This window comes from Giraffa tippelskirchi, chromosome 1 (genome assembly GCF_054371585.1).
Source record: "Giraffa tippelskirchi isolate mGirTip1 chromosome 1, T2T-mGirTip1v1.2.pri, whole genome shotgun sequence".
In the NCBI taxonomy this organism is placed as follows: domain Eukaryota; kingdom Metazoa; phylum Chordata; class Mammalia; order Artiodactyla; family Giraffidae; genus Giraffa; species Giraffa tippelskirchi.
The window spans coordinates 117,420,914-117,432,476 of record NC_137275.1 but is presented as its reverse complement, the minus strand read 5'-3'; the positions used below and the strand labels follow the sequence as shown (position 1 = coordinate 117,432,476).

The window sequence follows — 11,563 nt, the reverse complement described above, 5'->3', positions numbered from 1 at the left end:
TAACTTTAGAGAGATGCAGCATGCCTTCTGTTAGAAAAGGGTCAAATCTGGTGCCAAATTACATAAAGGCGCAGTTTTGGGGACAGAACAGAAATTGAATACACCAAGGTTGCTACTTGAGAAAATGATCAGTATATAATCTAATATCTTTAATTTTATATACATGAATATAATGTATGTCAACTTTGTACATGAGATATAGTATTTAAACATTTTACTCAACAGATAAGAATTTACAATAACAATATAACTGACTAAAGAGCTGTCCACTTAATAAACTTAGATCTGTACTTTAACAGGAAAAGAATTTAATAGTTTACAATCATAAAAACACTGACATTTAAAACAAGACTTTATAAAATAATTTATATATATATATATATATATATCTCCTAGCATCTATTGAGAGGAATGATTTTCATTTGTGGCTGTGTGCAATGAATGGCATATTTTAAATTTTTAGGTAATAAAATAATTTAGAAGCAGTTCATGCAGTGGTCAAAGCAAGGGATGGCAGTTCCTTCAAGACATCCTCTCTCTCTGACGTCAGTGGACATCAGACACACACGCGGTACCACTGGGGCACACTAGAACACGTTTCCTCCAGCGACTAGTTACATAAACACCAATATACACCAGCTGATACCCTTCCTTCCATAGTACAAGTATAGGTCACAACTTCTCTTAGCTGGGGGAGCAGTAGTCACTTTCTACTTAATGTGATTCTGTCTCTCCTGAAGTTCTACGTGATACCTCTCCATACGAGGTGACTAACAGAACTTCCTGGTTTTCACGACTTTACTCTGATACTTCACCGAGTGCCCTCCATGTCCCGTGACATAAACATCCAGCAGGTAAGATTTTCCAGGCTGAAGACCTCTAATTGTTTCTGTGGTCACTGCTTTTTGCAGGTTCTGACTGTGGAAATATTTGCAGAGGACCTTCTCTGATTTCTTCCTCGTATCTGGGCCCAGGCATTGGTTTTGCTCTCTTTTCTTCTGGTCTTCATTGTAATTATCATCCACTTCCTTTCTGTAGATGCAGAACTTGTTCCTTTCCTGGGTGCCCAGCCAAGCCACTGTGACTGAAGCACAGGTGCGGAGCTTGTCGAAAGCTTTGATGCGTCTGTCTTCGGGAAGAGAGGGAAATGACTGCTTACTCGGCCGGGTGGCGGCTAGTATTTTCAACACAGACGCTCCCTTCTTGTTTCCTTTCAGTCGGATGAGATATTTGGCTTTTGGTTTTCCTCTCAGCTGAAACTGCCGAATGCCTTCCACATTCTGAGACAAAAGGAGCTTCCCATCTCTTCTCACTTGGATTTGGACGGCGTCCAGGCAAGAGTGAATGAAGAAGGTGACCTTTTGGTGAGAAGAGACTGGGGCAAACCGTAGAAGCTTGGCACCCTTCCTCTTAATGAACACATCCGTGACTTTCCCGTCCTTCAGCTCCACTGTCTTCTGCTTGGCTTCCTCCTTGGTCCTGGCAAAGGTGCCCAGGTAAGCTGTGCTCGTGTTGCTGTTGCTGTTGGCCACGAAGACGTCGAAGTAGTACTGCGTGTCGGGTTTCAGATCCGAGACTGTGAAGATGTTCTTGTTCCCTATGCAGACCTTCTGAATGTCCGCCTTGGGCCTCGAGGAAGCGTGCCGGCCTAATTTGGGGGAAGGCTTTGTCAGGAAGCTGCGCTCTTTAGCTGAGTTCTCAGAAGCAAACCCGAAGTGGGCAAAGTCAAAAGGGCTGAAGTCCAGACCGGGTTTGGGGGCCATCATGAAAGCATCGTCTGCACTCAGCTTGGCCTCCACGGCGCAGAGGCTTTTAAAGTTGTGCTCCCTGTTGATGACCACGCAGTACTGAATGGGCTGTTTCAGCAGAGAGGCGGTGGGGCTCGGCTTCCAAGCCAACGTGACAGTGGTGCGTCCCAGGGAGGTGACATCAACTCGCGGGTCATAAGGCAGTTCAGGGTAGGGCTGGTCAGACTCTGGAGTTGTGGTGGCATAGACTTTGAAATGCGTGTCTTTCTCTGTTGAAAGAAGCTCCAACTGATATAAACCAGATGGAGAACTAGAAGATACGAAGTACTCCACGTCGTTGCCTCTGTAGGAGAAAAGCTCTGTGCCTTCCTCATTAATGATCTGCTGCTTCTGCTGCTCGAGAGGCTCTAGATCACCTGAAAGACACAGAAGAGGCACAGGCTACACGTTAGGACATGTGTACAAACTTAAATGGTGCTTTTAAAACAATTTAATTTGGTTTTTATCCATTATAAAAAGAATACATGTTCCTGTAGAAAATTGGGAGATACAAAAAGATAAAAAGACTATCCATTAGTATATGATCCAGAGACAGTCCTTTATTAATTGTTTGATTTCTATCAGGTTTTCTTCTACATGTTTCATGCAATTGATACTATTGTATTTTTCTGTGTAACTTTATAACATTTATTATCATGTATATACATACCTAGAGAAATCTTCCTTTTTCTCATTTACTATTATATCATAGAAATAATAGTTGGTTAATTTTGAGCATTATAATAATGCTCTTATATATGTAAGGCTTTCTGATTTTAAATGGTTTCTTCAGACTAGACTCCAATTAGTGGAATTTTTAGGTCAGAGGCTGCAAACCTCTTAGAGACTAATCCCTACTGTCAATCTGCTTACCAAAAAGATTCTACCAGTTCGCGCTTGGATGGCTAGCCATTTCACTAATTTCACTTTTGTTTGTAGGACCGGACAGTCTCATTAGAATATAGGTTATAAAGCACCCGTAAGAGGATATAATTTTCAGTGTGTAGAACACTTGCCCAGGAGGAATGAAGGGAAAGCGTTGAAACTAAAATGTTTTCCTTTATTTTTGCCACTGTTAATATCAGATATCACACAGATATCAGTGTGCACATAAGTCAGAGGACCCAGAAAATGACTGCATAGCCAGAGCAAAGTAGATCTTTTCCAACTGAGCACCGCAGGTTGAGTGTGAGGTATGTAGAATTTCATAGTCCTAAACCATGTGATGAACACAATCATCACATGACTATTCCTTTCCTCTATCTGTCTCATCACTCCTCATATGCTCTTTCAATATGTTCCTAATTACAGTTCCCCCATCACTGTAAATATCCAGCTTGCTAACATCTTGTCACATCATCAATCTCAAGCCTTACTTAAAGCTAGGATGCCTTTGCCCCTTAAGTGCGGGGGGCAGGGGGCAGTGGGCAGCATCAACCCAGGGCCTCAGACAGACTCTACTCATTTCTTTGTATCTCATTATTTGCTTTCCATCTTCTGAATCTTCTTTAAATGCCTAACCTACTCCTCCTTCTGACTTTCTTTTCATCCTGGACTTTCAGGCAGTGCTAAATGCCCTTCTGTTCTCTATTCCTATCTACGCTTTACTCCCTAGAGATCAGATACTCTCATCCTGGTTGCATATTAGAATCACCTATAGGGGCTTTTAACACACCAATGTCCAGATCACACACCAAGGCATTTAAATCACAAGCTCTGAGGCAGGATCCAGCATCTAAAGCCCCACTGGTGATTCCAAGGTTCAGGCAGGACTGCAAACCACAGCCAGGGAAGCTAATCTGAACCTCTTGCCCTTCCCTGCTCCTTCAGTCCCCACACCTGTCTCTCTTAACTTTTTTTTTTTTTTTTTACCAAATCATGGTCATCTGATGTCATCCCCATTTCCCATATCTCTTTCCTCAATGTCCAACTTCTCCTATGCATCCATGCTGTTCTGTCTTAGGAAGAAAAGGCTATATGTCTCATAAGTCTTTCAGCCATCCATCCATCCAGAGGTCTGGGACCAGATCTGTCGTGGTACTCACCCGAGCCTTCCCCGCTTGCCTCCTCTGGCAGTTCCTGGAGGCTCAGCTTCCACTCTAAGGGCGCATCACAGGGAGTCACTGTGACTGACAGTGGAGTGTTGTCTTCTTCAACCACAAAGAAATACCTGTGTGAAAGTGGACCACTTCAGACGGAGACAACTTATCCTAACACCGAACCACCAAGATTACTGGGAAAATCACTTGGTTTAATTTGTGTTCATTTAACAGAAAATCAAACTGGCTGTTTGACACAAATCAGGATACTTTCAGCATTAATTTGTGGAAGTCGATAGTCCAAAGTTCTGCAACCAGATTTACCATCAACATGGTATGAAATAATTAGATGTTGAACCAAAATGTGTTGATTGGGTATTACTGGGGTTAAGAATAAACACTTAACCCAGTTTGGGGGTGTTATTTAGCCCAGGCCCCGCCTGTGCAACAAAGGAATTTCCAGGTACATTACCCTACAGGTACTGTATTTTCCATAAATTTAGTGATAAATTTATAAGATACTGAGGGCATTCTAAGGCACTAACTATTCCAAAAGATCATTTTTACGGCAATGTTCTTCTAGAATGCATGTTGATCTCTAGCAAAATAACAGTCTTCATGTTTTTACATTGTTGATGTTGTTCAGTTGCTTAGTTGATCAGTCGTGTGAGACTCTTTGTGACCCCATGGACTGCAGCATGCCAGACTCCCGTCCTTTACCGTCTCCCGGAGTTTGCTCAAATTCATGTCCATTGAGTCAGTGATGCTAGCTAACCATCTCATTCACTGCTGCCCCCATCTTTTGCCCTCAATCTTTCCCAGCATCAAGGTCTTTTCCAATAAGCCAGCTTATCAGGTTTTTACATTAGTGACTTTTATTCACAGCTTTACTATTCCATATCTTTTTGGAGAGAGGTATCTAATCACCATTTGAGAAATATTTTTAAAAGGTAAAGATTACTGTTAGTCAGTGGAAAGACACATTTCTCTATCACTAAGATTTTCTGTTAATGTAAATAACCTAGTGATTTTAAAAGTTGGACTTCCCTGGTAACTCAGATGGTAAAGAATCTGCCTGCAGTGCAGGAGACCCGGGTTATAATCTCTGGGTTGGGAAGATTCTCTAGATAGAGGAATGGCTATCCACTCCATTATTCTTGCCTGGAGAGTCCCATGGACAAGAGAAGCCTGGGGACTCCAGTCCATGGGGTCACAAAGAGTTAGACATGACTGAGTGTGTCGTAAGAGTTGAGTGATTTTAAAACAACATTTTAAAAGATTAAAGCATTCTGCTCTACACATTCTCATTAGATTTTTAAAATGATGGTCTCAAAAGAACTTTTTAGGGAGAATAAAAAATATTGCCTATGTATAATAATGCTATATCTTCTTACTCTGAATAATTTAGATGATTACGTTTATCTTTCAAAGCCCATAATCTTGCAAGGGAGGAAACAGTGGTTTCCTCACTGTTTTCATGGCAAAAGATAAGCTTCACCTCCTAGAGATTGTACCTCCTCAGTATCTCTTGCCTTTGATTCTCTCCACATCCACCCTGACACCCTCTCCAACCTGACCACCATGTCCATCTGCTCTGTCGGTCTCCTTTGTTGTTCCTCTCCCCTCCCTGATCTCTAACCCACCAGGTGAACCAAGGCCCTGTGCCAGAACGCTCTTTTCTACCCATGCTCATGCCCTGTGTGAGCTCACCCAGGCTCACAGCTTTAACCTCTTGTATGTTAATGGTTCCCAAGTTTAAATCATCTGCCTGAATTCTTTTTTTTTTTTCATATAAGTGAATTAATGTGTTTATGGCTGCTCTGGGTCTTTGCTGCTGTGTGTGGTCTTTCTCTAGTTGCAGCACACTCTGTTGCGGAGCACAGGCTTCTCACTGAGGTCGAGTCTCCTGTTGCAGAGCATGGCCTTGAGCTTTAGCTCACTCGGGCTTTAGCAGTTGCAGCTCCCAGGCTCTAAAGTGATGGCTCAGTGCTTGTGGCATACGACCTTAGTTGCTTCATGGCACGTGGGATCTTCCTGGATAAGAGATCAAACACCTGTCTCCTGCATTGGCAGGCAGGTTCTTTGCCGCTGAGCCACCAGGGAAGCCGCAGCCTGAATTCTTAACTAAGTTTTAGAAATAACTGTTTTCTTGCTGGGTTGACTGGTGGCTCAGCTGGTAAAGAATCCACCTGCAATGCAGGAGACCCAAGTTCTATCCCTGGGTCAGGAAGGTCCCCTGGAGAAGGAAACAGCAACCTGCTCCAGTATCCTTGCCTGGAGAATTCCATGGACAGAGGAGCCTGGTGTGCTACAGTCCATGAGGTTGCAAAGAATAGGACACAACCTAGTGACCAAACCAAATCTTCTTGCTATTTTCCCTTAGATATTACTGAAAGTTTCAAACTCAGGGTGTCTAATCTAAACTTATTCTCTCCCCCAATCAGCCTCTCTGTATCTTCTCAGTAAATGACAACCCTAACCTTCCAGTTGCTCAGGACAAACATTTTACAGTCATTCTTGATATTTTCTTTCTCTTCCACTCCACATACACTGGATCAGCAGACGTTTCTTGGCTTCGTCTTGAAAGCATACCGACTCCATCACTTTGTTCCACTTTCTCTGTTAACATCAGATCCAAGTCATCATTTTTTCTTTCTTGAGCATTGTAGTAGCCTTCTGAATGGTCTTATTTCCACTTTGACCTCCTTAGTTTATTTACCTCCTTCCAGAAGGCGATATCCTTGTAAGCCTAAATCTGAACATGCTTGCCACAAACCCTCAAGAGCTTCCTGTTTCACTCCGAGTAAAAGCCGCAGAACTTGCCATGATCTGGGTCCCCAACCAAGCCTCTAAACTTGTCTCCTCCATCCATTCCCTTCTTTACTCAGCTCCTTGCTCTCTTTGGAGTATTTATGGCACACTGTTGCCTCAGGGCCTCTTACTTGCTATTCCTCCACTTGAGATGTGTGAGTTGATCCATAAAGAAAGCTGAGCACTGAAGAATTGCTGCTTTTGAACTGTGGTGTTGGAGAAGACTCTTGAGAGTCCTTTGGACTAAAAGAGATCAAAGCAGTCAATTCTAAAGGAAACTAACTCTGAATATTCACTGGACGGACCAATGCTGAAGATGAAACTCCAATACTTTGGCCACCTGATGTGAAGAACCGACTCATTGGAAAAGACCCTGATGCTGGGAAAGATTGAGGGCAGGAGGCAATGGGGACAACAGAGCTTGAGATGGTTGGATGGCATCACCAACTTGATGGACATGAGTTTGAGCAAACTCTGGGAGGTAGTGAGGGACAGGGAAGCCTGGTGTGCTGCAGTCCATGGGGTCACAAAAAGTAGGACTGCACTCAGCAACTGAATAACAACCACCTGAGATGCTCATCCTCAAGCTGTTGACCTTACTTGCTCAGTCACTGCATCGCACCATCTTGCCACAGACCTACTCTGACTCTTTATAGAAGATATTACCTTCCTACTCATGAAGTTCTTCTACGCTTCATTTTTCTTCAAAGCACTTATATCACTACCTGATGTATTACATATGCCTGTGTTTATTTTTTTTATTTTCCACCTCTTCTGACTAGAATGCAAACTACAACAGGGCAGAACATTTGGTTCAACACTTAGGGAACAAAATAATTCTTCATAAATATTTGTTGAATTAACTAATGAATAGGTTTAGCTTTTTGCTTTCAGAAAAAAGTGCTTAATTGGTCAGAGAGCCCGAAAATTCCTCAGTGGTGGGACCTCTGCCAATGTCACTGTCATGTCATTATCCCTTTTGCTTGAACCACACAGGGCTTCTTTTGTTTTCCAGACTCAACCCCATCTTTGAGTCATTAGGATGTTTTCTCTGCCTGAAACACACCCTTTAGTCCTTATTAATATATATATGAAAAAATAAATAATTTTAATTGAAATATAGTTAAGGTACATGCCCTTACTATATGTCACTTCTTCACTTCACTTTCTCTTATGCGTGTGGTTCAGGTTCTCGCACATACTCTGAGTGTCCTACACTTTTCACTTGGGGCACCTATTGAATTTGGGTAATGAATAAGTATACATTTATATTATTATTTGATTTATGTCATTTCCCCCACAAAGGCCCATTTAGGGTTCATTTTCCACGTCAGTTTATTCCTAGCATTTAGCAGAGACTTCTGCATGCAGAAGGTCTTGATAAACATTTTTAATGAATGAATTACTAAATGAATAAATAGAACAGAAGAATCATAACACCCACCTTATTCTAGCCTGAGGATACCTATGCTTAGAATCTACCTGAAGATACAAAATCTGAATGGAAAACTATGTTGCCCCCCCACCCCTATTCAAAGATGAATTAGGAATGGGAGGGTGCAGTTAGGGCTGTAGAAGGACAAATCAAGTGAAGCCCGTATAAAAGTAAAAACGACTTATTCAGAATAAAGATAGACAATCATCCAGACAAAATAACTAGATGACTGAATTGTTCATAGTATGGAAATTTTATGTACCTTAAGCATCCATAAAGATGGGTGTCAAATGGTTTAATTTTCAATTCAGTCAGATTTGGACAGTAGAGTTTTGTTCCCTTGGCCAGGTTGCATAGGTGATACTAACCACATAAACACGACTGAACCTATCTACATTACAAAGAATGAGGTAAGACAAAATAATTTCTTTAGCATCATGTAATATAAAAGGTATTCAAAATTTTCTGCTTTTGTTTTTGGTTTTTACGTGGGTAGCAGAGCTAACCCATGCTGAAATCCATGTGTAACTTCATTTATTATCTTCTCTTCTCATTTCAGTCAAGAAAGTAGTTTATTTCCCAAAGTAAGCAACTGTGTCTTAGTAACTTGAATACAGGCCATAAGCAACCAATAACAAAGAAAACAATGCTTGCATTCCACAAGGTAATCATTATACATATAAAACATCAGGGAGTCCCTCTAAGTCAACATTTTCATATGGAAACACTTATGATTTAGGGATAAAAGATAATCTGAATAAACTTTAGCAATTTGACAAACATGTATGGTCTACCATGCACAGCACACTTGTGGAAGGGAGCTGCAATCAGAGATAATAGGATATGATTTACGAGCTTCAGGTATTCACTGGCTAGTGAGAGAGACAGAAATGTGATAAATATGCTCCAAATTATAATGCTGGAGCTGAGGGATAAACACTCCATGAACCATTTAGACTCTGGAATTTATGTATAAACATAAGAATAATTAATGAATTTGTTTTCTTTTGCTGTTCTCTGCTGTCAAACTTTATCTGGAATTTCATCTTTAGCTGTAATATCAACAATGCCTATACGTATCTCCTGTCACATATTTTAGCTCTAGAAATGACTGTGGCTTCAACTCTTTAACTAGTATAAGTTAACATTACATCCAAATGTAGATATCAAAGTCTCCAATCATTATTTGTGGGGAAGAAAAGACCAAAAGAATGAACAAATAAAAAGACTGAAAACACAGGGAGGAAAGGAGCATGTGTTGTTCTGAAACGTCTTATAATAAAAACATGTTACTTGAAAGGAAAAAAATGTAATTTTAAGATGGGTCTTAAAACCAAAACTTATTTAATTTTTAAGAGACTGGAAGATCAAGGATAAACTATTTATTTGATTAAGTGATATCATTGCACAATAAAGAATGCTGTCTTTTCAAGAATGCTGCAAAGCAGTGTACAAGTCCATATGGGAAATCAAAGAAATCGTTAAAGAAAAATTTGGATTCACTCAAAAATTTCAAGAGACAAAAGGATATAAAAAGCAAAATGGTTTGGCATGAATTCAGCTGATATTTAAGACTAATTTGAATCATTAAAACTGCCTTCCCTGCCCTCCCCTCTTTTCACAGACTAAATCCCTGTAAATACTAAGACACCAAGTTCCTTCAGTGCACTTATCCTTGCATTTTGTGCCTTTATTTATTCTTATGAATGTCCTTGAAAGAGCCATAATTATTTTATGTATTCCTGACAAATCAGTTCCTAATCTATTACCTTCATTAAAATGAATAATTTCATTCAGGTGGTGCTGAAATGATGCCCAACCAACAGGTCACAAGAGTCACAATATGAAAACTTATTATTTACTCTCATTCAGACTGTCCAGATGGCAACATGACTTTGCCACTCAGTGGAAGGGGAGAACCACCTTCCATTCTTAGCGTCAATCAAAACTGAAGTGACAAGAGAAAAATGACCTAATGATTTGCTATACCTCCATCTTTGGAAAAGGAATTGTTGATGATGACACATAGTATTATCCTTTGGAATACCAAGATGCCCCAAGTTAAAAGGAGAAATTGTTCTTGAAATATGATAAAGAGGAGTTTGGGCACTGCAAAATAAGTAACTTTAAATATATGTAGTTTATATGATATATATATATCTATTTGTATGATGTATATGTAATTTTTAAAGGTCAAAATATTTAGAAGCATTATATGAACTCAATTTGTTGATGTTGGCATGAAGATAAATGAGCAATCACTTCTCATCACTGTTTGGTTTGATGCGTTCAAAACCCAATCATATAGATCAAAGAAATATCCTTACAAGACAATGTAAACCCTTGAAGAATCACATGTATTAAATAATTTCATTTATCCTCCAGAGTCATACTTAGAAATTTCCTACCACCCAGAAGAAAAGAAAATCTGCTCTCTCCCCGAAAGATCACAATCAGTGAGAATCAAAGAGCTATCTGGTGACTAGAAGTGGCACTACCATTTTTTTTTTCTTACTTAGAGAAAAATACACAATGCTATTCAGAGACTGGGCTTCCCTGGTGGCTCAGATGGTAAAGAATCTGCCTGCAATACAGGAGACCCAGGTTTGATCTCTGGGTCAGGAAGATTCCCTGGAGAGGGAAATGGCAACCCACTCCAGGATTCTTGCCTGGAAAAATTCCATGGACAGAGGAGCCTGGCAGGCTACAGTCCATGGGGTCTCAAAGAGTCGGACATGACTGAGCGACTAACACATTCACTTTCATTCAGAGATTGATTGCAAATCATATAAACTAAGTAAGTCTAAAAGTTTACTTTCTATTTTAGAGACAACCTTTCTGAGTTTATTGATAAAGGAAGTACTGCAGGGAGAATACCTTTTAGGTGTGTCTCTAAAGAGATAACTGCTAATTTCAGCTCCATCTGGAATTACTGACGAATCATGAAAAAATGCCTTGTCTCGAATTTGCATCTGAAAGAGTTCCTCATCTCGAGTGGGCAACTTCTGGGTCCTCGAGCTGAGTGGTAACAGCAGCCACAGCATACACCAGTGGAGAGGCACCATCCTGGGACAACAAAAATAATTGCTTATGTTAATTCTACAGGCAAAACACTTGGGCAATTTGCAAACTTTCTAATGGTTAACACTATTTTGGTTTCGACAGCAAGAACCACATTATGTATTTTGGATACATACACATGAGCTTGAGGGCAACTTTGCTGGTTTGTTTTTCAAAGTATTTCATCGAGTTGATGATGAATTCACCAGAATTTCAGACACTAAATAGATTTTGAAGCAAAAGAACCCTTGGTGCATTAACTTCATTGGGTATTGAGACAGAAAATCTCCCCTTCAGTATGGCAGAAGAGGTCATTATAGATATCTCCATACAGCTGTCTCAAAGCTTGAAACTTGACATAAATCACAGAGACCCATTGAGAGCCAGAAAATGACCACTGCACGGTTATTTATATTCTTCCTTAAAATTTG

At 40.3% G+C, this 11,563-nt stretch overlaps 1 protein-coding gene across 1 annotated transcript in view; it reads right to left on the bottom strand.

The window, feature by feature from the left end:
• Nucleotides 1-680: 680 nt before the first annotated feature.
• Nucleotides 681-11,563, bottom strand: part of NDNF (neuron derived neurotrophic factor) — a 40,774-nt gene continuing 29,891 nt past the window's right edge. The window contains exons 2-4 of the mRNA XM_081529974.1: nt 10,950-11,138; nt 3,833-3,957; nt 681-2,164 (exon numbers count right to left, since the gene is read on the bottom strand). Coding sequence (XP_081386100.1) covers nt 771-2,164; nt 3,833-3,957; nt 10,950-11,138 — 1,708 coding nt within the window. The 3' untranslated portion in view covers nt 681-770. The remainder of the gene's footprint in view (nt 2,165-3,832; nt 3,958-10,949; nt 11,139-11,563) is intronic.